This window comes from Nothobranchius furzeri, chromosome 16 (genome assembly GCF_043380555.1).
Source record: "Nothobranchius furzeri strain GRZ-AD chromosome 16, NfurGRZ-RIMD1, whole genome shotgun sequence".
NCBI classification, from domain to species: Eukaryota; Metazoa; Chordata; class Actinopteri; order Cyprinodontiformes; family Nothobranchiidae; genus Nothobranchius; species Nothobranchius furzeri.
The window spans coordinates 25,891,919-25,908,416 of NC_091756.1; the positions used below are offsets into that span (position 1 = coordinate 25,891,919).

The 16,498-nt window shown below is 44.0% G+C and overlaps 1 protein-coding gene across 4 annotated transcripts in view; it reads left to right on the forward strand.

Annotated features, from left to right (window-relative positions):
• LOC107388258 (arf-GAP with dual PH domain-containing protein 1) overlaps positions 1-16,498 on the forward strand; it is a 42,370-nt gene that overhangs the window by 23,681 nt on the left and 2,191 nt on the right. Inside the window, exons 2-8 of one of the 4 annotated variants that reach the window (XM_054749006.2) lie at positions 726-809; positions 5,539-5,630; positions 10,959-11,041; positions 13,608-13,774; positions 13,892-14,038; positions 15,343-15,426; positions 15,538-15,600. In XM_054749006.2, the coding sequence (XP_054604981.1) occupies positions 5,542-5,630; positions 10,959-11,041; positions 13,608-13,774; positions 13,892-14,038; positions 15,343-15,426; positions 15,538-15,600 (633 nt within the window). In that variant the 5' untranslated portion in view covers positions 726-809; positions 5,539-5,541. Of the gene's footprint in view, positions 1-681; positions 810-5,538; positions 5,631-10,958; positions 11,042-13,607; positions 13,775-13,891; positions 14,039-15,342; positions 15,427-15,537; positions 15,601-16,498 lie in introns of all 4 variants that reach the window. The other 3 variants (XM_054749005.2, XM_015963705.3, XM_054749007.2) reach the window with 3 other exon arrangements.

Consider the following 16,498-nt stretch of genomic DNA (forward strand, 5'->3'; position numbering starts at 1 on the left):
AAACCTAAAGGGAGTGCTGAAGGAAGTTTATTGACTTTTGACATGTCTCAGACAAGTCTTCTTCAGCATCGCTCAAAGAGAGCTTCACTGTGTGTGTGTGTGTGTGTGCGTGTGTGTGTGTGTGTGTGTGTGTGTGTGTGCGCGTGTGTGTGTGTGTGCGTGTGTGTGTGTGTGTGTGTGTGTGTGTGTGTGTGTGTGTGTGTGTGTGTGTGTGTGTGTGTGTTTACTTTTACATTTAAGGATTTCGTGGAGGAATCATTGCATGTGTGTATTGTAGGTGTGTTATGATACGTCAGCTGACTTCTGATCAGATCTCAGATGGTCTGCTTCCTGTTACTGTTGCAGTAAATAGAATTTCTCCCCTAAATCACATTTTCTGTCCTCTTCCTCTCACTAGACTTCTCTTTAGTTGCCCGAAGCAGCACGGCTATCAGCGAGCGCTCCCACGTTTCATCGCAGTGCTACTCTCTTTAATGCCACACCTTTATGACTAGACTGTCTCACCCCTCCTTTATCTCCCCTCGATGTCTCTCCATCACCTCCTGGACGGCTTTCCAAAATTCATTTCTTCCCCATCATCCCTCTCTAAATGAGCTTTCTCTGGTTTCATGTTTGCTCTCACCGCTCTAATCCATTCCCTCGGCTCTTCCTCCTTCCCTTCCCCCTTTTCCTCTCCTGCAGAGCCAGATTGGGCGTCGCTGACTTTGGGTGTGTTTGTTTGCCAGGCCTGCTCCCTCCTTCACCGGAGCATCCCTCACATCAGCCGGGTCAAGTCCGTCCAGGACACGTGGGAAACCAGTGAGGTGGAGGTATGGTGGCACTACAGTAATGCGGATGCTTCGTGTTGGATCAGCTCCTGCTTCTTATTATGAAAAAGACAGACAGTGTTGCTTTTTGGACAAACGTACCTGTTCTTGCACATTTTGTCGTATAGAGTTCCACGCTCATTATGGCACCTGAAGAGATGGAGAAGTCGAGCTGATGCTTTGCTAAATTATGTTACACCAAACAGATCCCGTGTTAAATCAGGATCCGAGCTCATTTAGACCCAGCTTGTTCGGTTTCTACTGATCGCTCTGGCTTCGGCACCAAAAGCTGGTGCCAACTCTTTGTTCAGCCAAAGAACAGGAGCGGGAGACATGCTTGTAGAGATCAGCATGTTTTATGTTTAAAATCTCAGATTTTCTCTTTTGCGATGCATGATTAAGCTTTAATGTGAATAAGTAGTAAAAGAAGGATTTGAATATCATGAGTTCACTATCTCATCTTCCTGAAGTTTAGATGATTTAACCCTCCCACTGTCCTAATGGGTGTGACCCCGTGAGGAAAGTTGACCATTGAGCAGGATTGATGGCTTATCCCTTGAGGTCCATGTTGCAGGGATGAGGTGGTGCTCACTCCTCACCCCTGCCACATGGACCCAAGGGATAAACCATGAATCCTGCTCAATGGTCAACTTTCCTCACGGGGTCACACCCATTAGGACAGTGGGAGGGTTAATTGTCCATTAACGTAGTTAATAGGTCAGAAAAATGCCTAGAGCTGTTTCAAACTGACTTTATAAACAGTTTACAGTTTATAATGACCAGTGGGTGTTGATACATGAGATCCTTGAATGAATGAATGAATGAACGAACGAATGACTTGTATTCGTATAGCGCCTTCTATAGGGTTCTACACCCCCCAGGCGCTTTACAACACCGTCAGTCATCCACTCATTCACACACACACTGGTGGTGATGCGCTACAGTGTAGCCACAGCTGTCCTGGGGCGCAGTGACAGAGGCAAGGCTGCTGAAATCTGGTGCCACCAGTTCCTCCGACCACCACCAGCAGGCAAGGAGGGACACAACATTCTCAGGCGGCAGCCGGGATATAACCTGCAACCTTCCGTTTACTGGACAACCTGAGCTATTGCTGTCCATGTGGCTCTCATTTACAGTAGCTCATTTACAAAATTCAATCTGAGATTATCACAGCATTTAAAACTGTTGTTTAGAACACAGTTTGCAAAGTTAACGGATGGAATGTAGATAAAGTGTCTCCCCACATAGTGATCATCCACAGAAACTCAGAATACCACACAGGAAGGATGAAATATTTACTGGATGTATGTCGTCAATGTCAGTGTATTTATTTATTTATAAAGCACTTTAAAAATAACAAAGCAGCACCAAAAGGCTTTGCAGTGAAAGTCAAGATAGCAATAATTAAAACACGAAGACAAACAGCAATAGAACAAGGGCTGAAATTTAAAGATGGGTGATAATTCAGTAGGTAATAACGGGAACTGAATGGTTAACACAAGAGTAAAGTATCAAAGTGCCGGACTAAGTTAGTACTTTGATGATGGCCATAGCTCGACTTTGGTGTGCACCGGCTGCTAAAAGAAAACGTATTCCCGTGTTTGCAGCATATCAGAAATTTTGACTGTTTTCTATTGGGGATTTTATCTATCTGACTTGTTCAGTGGAAGATGCAGTTGCTAGGCAACCAATACAGAGTCCAGGAAGTTAGTGGTATCAATCTTTCAGTGAGGAAGCAAATATGCTTATTTCCCAAAGTGCTGAGCCATTTCTTCAGAATCTCAGTTTGATGAAATCCTCAGTGGTTTGCATCCTCTCTGCTTACGTTTCTGTGTGTGTGAGCTAAAACTGCACACAGCACCATGTTGGATACATACAGAGAAAAAAACATGAAATAATGTCTACGGAAACTACATGAGACTAAAATGTCACTATTGTTTCCATAGAAACAAGCTAGCCGGGGAACAAAAAGCACATATTTGCGAGATGATTACAGAGCACAATGCAGCACTTCACAGCGTACTCACACTGAGCTTTATTTTTGTCTACATTAAAGAGATTATTGAAATTATCTGTTAATGGAAAGGTTCTGAATGGGGATGTTTGGATCTGGATTGGAGTTTAACATGAAATAAAGTTTAACGAATAGGAGTAACTTGATCAGATTGCCACACTTCCTTCAGTCCGTGTGTTTTTGATTGCCTTTCAAAAATGGGTGAGCAATATTCCAACGTAACATTATGAGTGGTTTGAGTGTGGCGATGATCTGCCATTAGGTTTCATGAAATGAAAATTAAAATAAATTAAAATAAATCAATTGATTACAGTTTGAATTCAATTCACATTTAAAGTATTATAAATTAAATGAAATATACTGTGCATGTGGTAAAAACAGCTGTAGTTCTTTTGGCTGATAAGCAAAAACCAAGCCTGGACTGAAAAGGACACAGCGAGGTTCAAAACGCACTCAGCAGTGTCTCCGACTAGAATACCACCCATGGGAATCACACGGAGCATGTGCAACAAGATCTAGAGACAAACAGGGGCACAGACACACTGAAAAGGGGCTTTTGTGAGATTGTGGAAAGTGCATGTTGTGATTCTGCAACATGGTAATTTCATGTTCTTACAACATGCATTTAACATGTTATAACAACATGAAATGGCTGTACCCAGATATTGCGTAAACATGGTGCGGCGGGCGTACATGCATCATTTACCCAAACAAAGCTATTCAGTCAAACATGGCAGACAAAGAGATATAATTCCTCCCACTGGTCGGACTTTTGTTAAGCATATTTCTGCGCACACGAAGACGCATCAGAGACCTGGATGATGAAACTCAATGGTTAAAGGAATCACGGAAGCGGTGTGAAACGCTCCGTCGGTCTTACGGACAAAGTCCCGAACGTTTCCGTTTTTCATGGCCTGTCTGAAGGGGGCTTAATGAACTTTTATTACGGCCATTAAAGAAATGTTACACGATCTCAATGAGATTAGACAACAAGAGTTCACATTTTAAAAAGACAGTGTTCACAGATTTATGAGGCAGATTATCTGCTTAGTGGTGGTTCAAACACAAATTGGTTGTATTCTACTAGAATCGATATGCACTGATATGAAATGTTTAGGCCTATTCACGGTAAGAAATACTTCAAAAATTCAGACATCAGTTTAAATCCTGTGTAGACACCCTCTAGATATACTTAATCTAGTTGGACGGAGAGGCTATAAAAAGCGCAGAAGAGCTGCAATGGGAACCCAAGGGTCTTATAAAAGGTCAGTGAGAGTGCATAAGGGGTTTTCAGGAGAGTTGATGCTTGGAAAATGAACTGAATATATTGCTGGAAACTGCTTCACAGAGTGTAGATGTCATAAATGAAAATAATGAAGGCCACTGTGTTTTGTCCTCATTCTGCCAGCTTTGCTTGGACTGAAGTTTAAACGCACCACCACAAGAGAATTTACCCTTCACATTTTGTGGAAGTTTCCATAAATATTTCTATTATTTTAGCGCTGACTTAAAAATTTAACATCAAAGCATCACCTGTTCTAATATTATCTATCACGCTGATAAACATTTCCCATCATTGGCAGATAAGTCACTCGTAATTTGAGGTCTGTTTGTGTAAAATTAATGCTGTGGGGAGATTTCCTGCTGCTTTGACCTTCACAGTAGAACGGTACAGCACTGCATCCCTCTCCAAGCCCTTCAGAGGGTGAGGGGAGGCATGCTGTGGGATTCATCCGGCTGGTTTGGGCTCAGGAATTATCCTTGGGTAAAGCACACAGTGGAGGAAATGAGGGCGGAACACAGACATGTTCCACTGCAGTGCAGGCTTTTTTCCCCCTGAGTGAACATGCTTAGTTGAGATTTTTATGCTCTAAACCTGTTTTTTTATTCTCTGATGAATGCTTTTGTAGTTGTGCTGCATTATTGTTGAGATTTTGTCACCTTGAAAAACATCACACCTCTGCAAAATATGCATAGACTACATAGACGGTTTCAGATTAATTTAGGGACAGTCTGAAATAATGCCTTGTGAATAGTTGTCAGTGGGAAAAAAAGCTCTGGCGCTCCTGTTTCAGGAAGTAGATGTTAGCCAGATGTGTGGGGGTGCTAAAAATGGCAAGATTTGGAGTCTTATTCATTAGAACTCAGGATATGCGAACATCTTGCCTTTGATTGGCTAACAGCAACACAACTCTTCCGCTGCCTCTGTTTATTCTTTTTTTCTTGGAGAAAAGATGCAACGCTGATGTTTTATCTCCACAAATAACACAAACCCGACTTATTCTGCCATGTGGTGGATCTGCTAATGCTAACAGTTAGCTTCTACTTGCTGGGACATGCTCTGCACTACCCCACCCCCCCACCCCCATGGTGAATCCATGAATTTTACAGTGTGAAGTAAAGCTGACTGGCTTTCTCTGACCCCTTCTATTTTCTTTCAGCTGCTAATGCAAGAAACAGGGGTAGAAGACTATTTTCATGTTCAGCCTGCATGTAAAATTCAGGGTTACTGAATAAAATAAAAAGTATTATGTGTCTCTCAGTGAATCTTTAATGACTTCAGTTTTGTTAGAATTAGATTTTTCTTTGTTCTTGCTTTTATTGTGAAATGTCGCTATAAAGAGGTAGCAGTCTGTTTTGACAGCAGTTGTTAGTTTGACAGCTTCTACAGAAGTGTAAATATGTTAACATTAGGTGTTTGTTTGGTCTTTCTTACAGTTAATGGCTGCAGTAGGAAACAATGCAGCCAAGGCCAAATATGAGCAGAAGGTCCCTGCATTCTACTACAGACCAACCCACTCCGACTGCAAGTAACTGTGCCTCCTTTTGATTTTATTTAAGAATAAAACTATGTAGTATATTATTTATTCTCTGTTGTTAAACACTAAAGTGCTGATGTTCATGTTTCCGTTTCTGTTTTTGAGAACGACATAACATTATTTGAATTTAAACTAGTCCTGAAACCAGTAACCAGGGGGTGACGTGATTGCTTTAGCTTCAAATTCTGAGTTTTATACCCAGATCTATTTTATATACACCTTGTTAGTAACAGGTCAGACTAACCCTAACCCTCAGAACCACCTTAATGCTTTGTGTCATGCATCTAACAAGGTGTTGTAAACCTTCCTTAGAGGTTCTGGTGTATACTGACATGACAGCATCACACACTTACATCCATGATGGGAATCTGCTGTAGGTCCTGTACTGGACTGAAATCTGGAGACTGTGGTGACTGCTGAAGTCCAGGAAAATCATAGTCATGTTCAATTTGTTGTTTTGTGAACTCAGCTGACTTTCACCAAAATGCAGCAGATGTTTTACACACTTTTTATCCACCTAACTTGTCTCCACGTTTTGGTCCTCCACCACCTCCCTCACCCATGGTATCCCACAAGGTTCTGTGCTGGGATCTCTACTCTTCCTCATTTATCTGCTCCCGCTCCAGCACAAGCTGAGCTCTTTTAACCCTCTCAGGCTCAGAATACGTTTTGATAACAGGACAAACAACTAAGACCTTCAGGGGAACTTCTGAGTTAAAAAATACTCATGAAATATGTATGTGGAGTAACCGGGTAGGTAGATTTTAACTGTTGCAAATCTGCAACGCCTGCCTCCAGAGGGTTAAAAGAATCTCCTACCATCTTTATGCAGATGACATCCAACTGTACATCTCCTTTAAGCCCCATGAGATGTCTAAGCTGCAGCTGTTACACACCTGCTTAGACTCTATCAAAACCTGGATGGTGGGAGCTTTCTACAGCTGAATGAAGATAAGACTGAGATCCTCATCTGTGCCCCAGACAAGCTGGTTCCCAAAGTCAGAGACTCTCTTGGTCAGCTTGCTTCTCACACAAAACCTTCTGTCAGGAATCTTGGTGTGACCTTTGACCCAGCTCTCACCCTGGATTCTCATGTCAGTTCTCTTGGTCGCTCTTCCTTCTTCCATCTCAGGAACGTTGCTAAGCTGAGTCCCATTTTGTCCCGCTCTGAACTTGAGACAGTTCTCCACACCTTCATCTCCTCACGCTTAGACTACTGTAACTCTCTTTTCACGGTTCTGAGCAGAACCTCCCTCAACCATCTACAGGTGGTTCAGAATGCCTGTGCTCGGCTTCTGACCAAGTCCTCCAAATACACCCACATCACCCCGCTTCTCCTCCAGCTTCATTGGCTGCCAGTTAACTCCAGGGTGTTACGATCTGCCCCTGCCCTCCTGACTGTCTCTCTCCTGCCCTGATCAGTCCGTATTGTTCTCACCTGTCCCTCGTTAACCTGTCCATGTTTTCCTAATTAGCCTTGTGTATTTATACCAGCTGTTTTGCTCCTGTCCTTTGTCGGATCATTGTATGTGCATGTCTCGTTTTGTCCTGTCACTCCCGTTGCTATTAAATCCATTTTTATTTCATCCGTGCCTGCTCTTCTGCCTCCTGGAACCCTCCACCACACTTGGTCCACCATCTCCACCCTCACAACATGACAGAATGATCCGACCAAACCTGGACCTGTGGTGAGCTAACACCTGTTTTTCTGGAGGATTATTTTTTCTTTTTTTTTCCCCTTTTCAGCGGAGGGAGATTCCGGCCTGGAGTTGTGTTTCTCGGCGCATCCTACCTGTTCTCGGGGTGGTCGAGCCCTCTGGGTGATCCTGGCGCATCCTATCAGTTTCCGGGGTGGTCAAGGTCTTTTCTCCTCTCCTGCTGTTCTGCCCCGTCCTGTTTTTTACGGAAGCTGCTGTTTCCTGGAGTTTTGATGGAGGTAAAAACCCCTACGCACACCATCATTCTCCGGGGTGGTAGGGCTGGTCTTCCTGCTCCGTGGTCTGCTTCCCTTCACCCGAGCCTGCCTGTGGATCCTGTCGAGTCATGGTGTGCACCTGCTCAGAACTGTGGTCGAGTACCTGCTACTACTCCTGGTTCCCTCGTGTCGCTCCTGCTGTTTCGTCCCACTTCCTGGTCCACGCCTGCAGGGTCTATGCCTGCAGGTCCTTCATGCTGCAGTTCCTGCTGGGTCCTATGCCTGCTGCTGCAGTTCCTGCTGGGTCCCACGCCTGCTGCTGCAGTTTGTTTCGTGTTCCAGTCAAGTCTTCGTGGTCAAGTCTTCGTGGTCAAGTCTTCGTGTTCCTGGTCAAGTCTTCGTCGTCAAGTCTTTGTGTTCGAGTCAAGTCTCCATGGTCAAGTCAAGTCTTCGTGGTCAAGTCAAGTCTTCGTGGTCAAGTCTTCGTGTTCCTGGTCAAGTCTTCGTGTTCGAGTCAAGTCTTTGAGTCCCTGTTCGAGTCAAGTCTTCGAGTCCCTGTTCGAGTCAAGTCTTCGAGTCCCTGTTCAAGACAAGTGTTCCCATCCCTGTTCGAGTCAAGTGTTCCCAGTCCTGTCCCGAGTCAAGTCAAGTGTTCCCAGTCTCCTGTGTTGTGTGGCCTTGTGGGCGTCTGGTATCCGCCCCTTAAGGGGGGGGGGGGGTACTGTCACGATCTGTCCCTGCCCTCCTGACTGTCTCTCTCCTGCCCTGATTAGTCCGTATTGTTCTCACCTGACCCTCGTTAACCTGCCCATGTTTTCCTAATTAGCCTTGTGTATTTATACCACCTGTTTTGCTCCTGTCCTTTGTCGGATCATTGTATGTGCATGTCTCGTTTTGTCCTGTCACTCCCGTTGCTATTAAATCCATTTTTATTTCATCCGTGCCTGCTCTTCTGCCTCCTGGAACCCTCCACCACACTTGGTCCACTATCTCCACCCTCACAACATGACAGAATGATCCGACCAAACCTGGACCTGTGGTGAGCTAACACCTGTTTTTCTGGAGGATTATTTTTTCTTTTTTTTTCCCCTTTTCAGCGGAGGGAGATTCCGGCCTGGAGTTGTGTTTCTCGGCGCATCCTACCTGTTCTCGGGGTGGTCGAGCCCTCTGGGTGATCCTGGCGCATCCTATCAGTTTCCGGGGTGGTCAAGGTCTTTTCTCCTCTCCTGCTGTTCTGCCCCGTCCTGTTTTTTACGGAAACTGCTGTTTCCTGGAGTTTTGATGGAGGTAAAAACCCCTACGCACACCATCATTCTCCGGGGTGGTAGGGCTGGTCTTCCTGCTCCGTGGTCTGCTTCCCTTCACCCGAGCCTGCCTGTGTATCCTGTCGAGTCATGGTGTGCACCTGCTCAGAACTGTGGTCGAGTACCTGCTACTACTCCTGGTTCCCTCGTGTCGCTCCTGCTGTTTCGTCCCACTTCCTGGTCCACGCCTGCAGGATCTATGCCTGCAGGTCCTTCATGCTGCAGTTCCTGCTGGGTCCCACGCCTGCTGCTGCAGTTTGTTTCGTGTTCCAGTCAAGTCTTCGTGGTCAAGTCTTCGTGTTCCTGGTCAAGTCTTCGTCGTCAAGTCTTTGTGTTCGAGTCAAGTCTTCATGGTCAAGTCTTCGTGGTCAAGTCAAGTCTTCGTGGTCAAGTCTTCGTGTTCCTGGTCAAGTCTTCGTGGTCAAGTCTTCGTGTTCGAGTCAAGTCTTTGAGTCCCTGTTCGAGTCAAGTCTTCGAGTCCCTGTTCGAGTCAAGTCTTCGAGTCCCTGTTCAAGTCAAGTGTTCCCATCCCTGTTCGAGTCAAGTGTTCCGAGTCCTGTCCCGAGTCAAGTCAAGTTTTCCCAGTCTCCTGTGTTGTGTGGCCTTGTGGGCGTCTGGTATCCGCCCCTTAAAGGGGGAGGGGGGGGGGGGGTACTGTCACGATCTGCCCCTGCCCTCCTGACTGTCTCTCTCCTGCCCTGATTAGTCCGTATTGTTCTCACCTGACCCTCGTTAACCTGCCCATGTTTTCCTAATTAGCCTTGTGTATTTATACCACCTGTTTTGCTCCTGTCCTTTGTCGGACCATTGTATGTGCATGTCTCGTTTTGTCCTGTCACTCCCGTTGCTATTAAATCCATTTTTATTTCATCCGTGCCTGCTCTTCTGCCTCCTGGAACCCTCCACCACACTTGGTCCACCCTCACAACATGACACAGGGTTCATTTCAAGATCCTGGTTCTGGTCTATAGGGCCTTACATGGACAAGCACCATCTTATGTTGGTGATCTTCTTAGTCCCTACAACCCCAGCAGGTCCCTGAGGTCCAGTGATCAAAGCCTACTGGTTGTGCAGCACCAGGCTAAAGACCAAAGGTGACAGATCATCTGCTGCTGTGGCCCCCAGACTCTGGAACTCTCTCCCCCTGAGCCTGAGATCAGTGGACTCAGTGAACTCCTTTAAAAAGCAGCTTAAGACTCACCTGTTCAGGCTTTGGTGCGACCTTCTGTTGATTCTTCATCACTACCTTCTCTGCACGCTGGCGTTTCTGTCATTTCTGTATATTTTGTTTCCTTTTTTTTCAGTTGGAATTTTTTTTATCTTTTTTTTGTTGTTGTTTTTATTTAGCAATTTGTGTGGATGATGAAGGTCTCTATAAGGTCCTTACCACTCTGACTTGTAGTCACACATGCAAATAGAAACCACAGACAGGAAGAGGCTTAAAAGAGGAAACTAATACTGAGCAGTAGATCACACGTGTTGTTCATACTACTTCTACTTGATTCCTCTTCCTCTTGATGGGTTTAAAAGGTTTAAAATAACCAATCTAGACCAGACCATTTCCTGTTTAATTTTCTTTGCAAATTTCTAACCACGTATGATCTGGCAAGAAGGACAGCTGTATTACAAAAACTGGCCTGAAATACACTTTAATTTGCCTTCAGCGTTATTTAGTATGTAGATGAGGTGAGATTCTGATCTTTGAGAATGAGAAGGAGAGGTTTGTGTTTGGTCCAGTGGTAGACCTGCTGAGGCTACAATAGAGCGTGGCTTGACCGACCTGCAGAGCAAAATCTTTTAGCTATTGCTACCATGTGTCTAGATTTCCAGGCTATGAGGACAAACCTTCAGACATCAGTGTTAGCTTCCACAGTTTTCGACATCCAGGGATGTACAAGAATGTTAAAGTTTGATCAGTTTACTCTTTTCTCATCCGCATACAGAATAAAATCAGAATCAACAAACACACAAAACACTTTATATTTCATGTAAAAACTTGCTGAATCTGTGACAAAAGCTAACAGCTCATGTGTAGATCTATGTGATGTGTGTGCAGTTCACATTAAGCTAGCTGTGGTTCTTTTATTTTTTTGTCTCCAGGCTGCTGAGGGAGCAGTGGATCCGAGCCAAGTATGAACGAAACGAGTTTGAGTTCACCGAGAAGCAAGAGCCTTACTCTGCAGGTTGGTGGGATCACTGGTCTAAGAGCGCTCATCAGTTATGGTGTTCGTCCATGCAGCAAAGCTGGTTGTGACAATGTCTTCAGATGTCTTAGTTTCTTGTAGCGAGAGACGTCTTCATCTGGCTGGAAAGGTAAAGGAAGAACATTGCTTGTTGTTCCTGTTGAATGTGCTTATTTCCCATCTAAAAGGGAATTTGCTTGTTTGTTGTGTGAAGTGTTTGTTGTTAAGCTTTTAGTGAATCAAACCTTGAGAACTCCTTCAACAAACGCCACACAGTAGATACCACTTCCACAAACTCAATTACCCGGAAACATCCACCGACGTATTCGAACATTCGTTTTCATCCTTCTCCTAAGTGGTGGTGTGTACGTGTGCTGTTAAGAGCTTATTCAGACAATGACATCGTAATTGTCCCTGATGCTGGAGGATGGAAGGGGAGTCCATTTGATCTGTGTGTGTGTGTGTGTGTGTGTGTGTGTGTGTGTGTGTGTGTGTGTGTGTGTGTGTGTGTGTGTGAGTGTGTGCGTGCGTGTGTGTGTGTGTGTGTGTGTGTGTGTGTGTGTGTGTGTGTGTGTGTGTGTGTGTATGCGTGCTTTCGTGCGTGTGTGTGTGTGTGTGTGTGTGTGTGTGTGTGCACATGCTCCTCATTTTTGTTACCTCTTTTGGCTTTTTTGTGTTATATTCAGGGGGTTGCACCCTTTAGTTGTACACAGGTGCATGTGTGTGTGTGAACGGTATTCTTCTATGTGTGTCCATGCTTAAGTTACTCTGCTGGCTTCAATGACCTCACCCTTTTATTGATACAGTCAAGAACACACACACACACACAAGTGTAAGGGAATGAGTCATTTAATGCATATCTGCTCGCCTCATCCCTCAGCCGTGTGTGTGTGTGTGTGTGTGTGTGTGTGTGTGTGTGTGTGTGTGTGTGTGTGTGTGTGCGTGCGTGCATGTGTTTGTGTGTGTGTGTGTGCGTGTGTGCGTGTTTTCGTGTGTGTGTGTGTGCACTGTAACCTGGCCCTTCCAGTAGCCAACATTGATGGCATGTAAGGAAAGGAAGGAGGAAGAATGTCGATGGAGGGGGGGGGGGGGGGGGGTATTGATTGATGAGGTAATGCCTGTAGGTGGCTGTTTCGTGGCAGAAAGTCTGTGATGTGGAGAGCCTGAGAATACGAGCAGTGTTTAATGACAGGATAGTTTTCTCTGTGGTACAGATTTTAAACAGTTCGTTTATGTAAAGCTCTCCATCAGCCCATGGGACTTACTGCGTGATAAACTCAGCTTACAGAATACCTACGTTGGGATGTACAACTAATAACAATGAAAACTTTAAACATCAGGTAGAGGTTTAAAGTTGAATTAAAGTATGTGCCCCCTAGATGGAGGCTATAGAAAATGTGTTAAGCCCCTCCCCCTTCTTTAAAGGTCAAGTCACCCCCTACAAAAGTCTTACTCCACTCCCACTTCCTGTTTAAAAAAATGCAACAAATGCTGTTCCCTAGCAGACCGAGAGGGTGAAGCCGCTCAAAAATACACACACACACAGAGGCTCACAGCACCAATGTGACATCATATGGTACCAGCTAATGTCAAAGGGTAGCTCTTAGTCAATAGCGATGGTAGATTTAAATTCAAATGTAGTGCAGAGTTTTTACCTGGAGAGGATGCAACGCTGACAGTTTTAGGCAGAATATTTAAATTTTAGCTAAGATGCACTAAAGTGCCAAATTATTGAATTATTGACCACACATACAGCACCATTAGACTCTCATTTATGTAGTTTAACAGCAAAAACAGTTGATTTGGGGGTGACTTGCTCTTTAAAGGGCCGGGGCTTTTTCTGACAACATGAATCCGACATTTTGTCAAGCTGTTATTTTACCTTTCAATATTCAAATTTCATATAAGCATAATGAGTTGTTGCAGGTGGGCAGGGCCTGCTTCTCTCAATCCAAAACTACAACCTGTGAAAACGATGGTAGGGATTCTATTTGGAACGGAAAAAGCGAGTGAGCTGAAACCTTGAGTGATTGGTGGAAGAAGTATATGTGTCAAGTGTTTTAATGTGTGTGTTGGATGTTGCAGACTTGTCGAAGAACCCTCCACTTTCAGTTTTCAAGGGGAAAAAATCTTCTGTAATCATTTTCTCACACATATTTCCATGCCGTTTGAAGAGAGGCACTCGGTTAGCATTTATTCTGAAGTGTTCAGCATCAAGCTCCTGCTCAGAATGTAAATCAGTCTATGTTTTAGTCTAGCTTCCTTCCATTCAAGGCATTAAAATAAACCCGATTAAAGACACAGCACCACAGAGGGAGACAGAAAAGCAGGCCGTGTGGGCGGAGACTTGCTTAAATAAGCTTATCTTACTGACTATAGATGGAGCTAACCATGACAGCACACGCATCAGTATCCCTGAGAGCTGACTCATTCTGTGTGTGTGTGTTTTCTCACTCCCACAGCTTCTTTGTGTAAATGAGATTCTTAATGATCTTTGATTTTGGCTCAAGAATCATCCTCTAGCCTCACCATGACTCTTGTGTTCGGTCCCCCGTCTCGTTGGAAGGATATTTACTGTCGTTCCTCCATCCACTCTGCGTTCCTTTCCCTCTGCAATCAGGGTACAGAGAGGGGTTTCTATGGAAACGAGGCAGAGACAACGGTCAATTCCTCAGCAGAAAGTTTGTCCTGACAGAGAGGGAGGGGGCGCTCAAATACTTCAACAAGCAGGATGTAAGCAAGCGAGATGCTGCCAGTTTAAATGGCTGCTAGTAATAATAAATAACAATAAACATTCACTCAGTGGTACTCAGCAGGCTTTTGTACCCCCCTCCCCCCAACCCCGTTAAGGCCAGAGATCCAAAGGCGGTGATTAAAATTGAAACCCTCAATGCGACGTTCCAGCCGGCTAAGATCGGCAACCCCTGTGGCCTCCAGATCACCTACCTGAAAGACAACAGCACAAGAAACATCTTTGTTTACCACAGTGATGCTAAGGTACGCCGCCGTCTTTGCAAACACAAGCCCCCGTTTGTGTTTCTGTCTCACAGCTGAACATCCAGGATTCATGCTGCATGTCACTTACATACATTCATGTACATGTGAAACTCTAACAGTTACAATATGGTGCAAAAATCCATTTATGTCAGTAGTCCAGCTTAGACTGAGATACCATCTAAAGGCTCAGGAACCCTTTGCAGGTGTTTTTGATCCATTAGCTGATCAGAGTGTGACACTTTGATTCTAACATATTGAACCATCTGAGAATTTGAGTGTTGGGTTTTCGTCAGCTGTAAGGCGTGATCATCACAGTTATAACTGATAAAGGCTGAAACATCTGGTTTTGCATGGAATGAGTTGATCTCATGTATTAGTTTCACCTTTAAGTTGATTTACTGACATAAATGAACTTTTCCACCAGATTCAAACGGTTTAAGTGGCACCTGTTCAGTGTTCCTTCATTCAAAAATATCTTATTTTATTATGCTTCTCTATCTTTTTACATTTTCAGTAAATATTGTTTCCTATCTTCTGTTTTTGCTGTTTATTTTTTCACCAAAGATCATACTCTGTTAAATGTCTGTGTGACATTCTGATTCTGATAAGACCCTTTCTACAGATATGGTACAATCTGTTTAAACACAGAATAAACATCAAAAACGTACTAAAAACTTGTACTAGCTACTGTAAACTTGTTGATATGATGGATTTCACTCCTCCTAAAAACATAAATTAGTTGTTCAAGTTGTCTATTACAAAAACTTTTATGATTTCTTCATTTTTATGCCAAATTTGGTGCAAATTAGCTTTATAGAAATGAAAAATGTTTCATATTTTCAACTTGCAGCATAAAAAATGATGATACGCAGCCCCGTTTCCATGTTAATCCCCATCACTCCCATCGTTGTGTGTCACTGAGGATTTTCTGCCGTTAAGCTTCACAGTATTGTTACATCTGTGGGATTTATGACCAAAATAGATGAAGATATGGATTCCATCAAACATGAGATTAAAAAGAGGGAGAAGTAAACAGGAGTGAAGGAAAAGCAGGAGCTGAGGAAGCGAAGCTCCCTCTGCTGGCCGGTTGCTGTAACAGAAAGAGGTCATCGGGTTCAGTGCCACTGTCATTCTGGATCACTGGAGAAGTTGTCGACTGAGGTTCCGATGCTGTCAGGTCACAGCGAGGAGGAGAAGCCATCAGTGGAGATAAAACCGTCACCTTTGCCTTGAGTCGGCTCTGGGCGGTGGCGTTCCTAGTCCACAAGGTCGTGTTTCCACTGAGAGAGTGTGTTTCTCCACAGGAGATGGTGGACTGGTTCAACTCCATCAGAGCAGCCAGGTTTCATTACCTGCAGGTGGCCTATCCAGGTGCAAGTGATGAAGAGGTGAACACGTTTATCAAACACTTAGAAAAAATCTCACAGGTTGACCACAGAGTTTGATGATTCTATTTAAAATGCTGTTGTTGTTAACGCACGCCTGTGTTTTACCTCCAGCTGGTGCCCAAACTGACGCGAAACTTTATGAAAGAAGGCTTCATGGAGAAAACTGGTCCAAAGGTTTGTGATGAAAATGTTGTGCAGCTAAAGTTTAAGAAGTGTTAACTGTTAAGTAACAAAAATCAGACCAAACTACACATATAATCAGGTCAAAACCAAGTTTTTATTTCTAAACGTGTTCCTGTAGCCTAATGACGGATTCTCTACCTGCACTGCTTTTGCCGGTTGCCGAGCAGGTTAACTGCTTGGTGGAAAATATTTTTCACCTGTGCCCTCTATTGGCTGGTGGATGTAAACATAAACACAGTGCCATGCCCATCAGAATAAATCGAACATGCAACTTTCCAGTAATCTGAAGGTTCATTGTTGGTTCTGACCAGAGAATGCTGCTGTTGTTGTCCTTGGGCAAGACACTCAACCGCTCTGCCTGCTGAGGGGCCGGTGTGTGTGAATTGGTGAATGACTGATTGTGTTGTGAAGTGCCTTGGGAGGGTGTAGAACCCTAAGAAGGTGCTATACAAATGTGAATTTACATTTAAATACTTGATAATTTTTGTAATTTAAAGGAAATACTGTATCTCCGTTCTGCAGTAGCTTAAGTAGCTTTTTATTAAACTGTTCCATATTCAAGCTTTAAGTGACAGTGTGACTATTTCCAGTTCCTGAGGCACTCACAAGGAAACTGAGAATGCTTGCAAATGTTACAAGATGTGTTTTTACACAAATCTGAGAAAACCACTTTTTTTTGTAATGTTTTTTTAATCTCCAAAATATATTTATAGTTACACGATGTTCGAATGCAGTGAGCAGCTTCCTGCTACTCTACCCTACTGGTTGAAAGTGGAATTGCAACCATCAGAAAGAACCCTGCAGCAGTCTGATGCAACTAGTGCTAACAGCAAGCTAACGCTAACATGAGCCACCTAAAATCAACTGCAGAGTAAAAAGATCTGGGCAT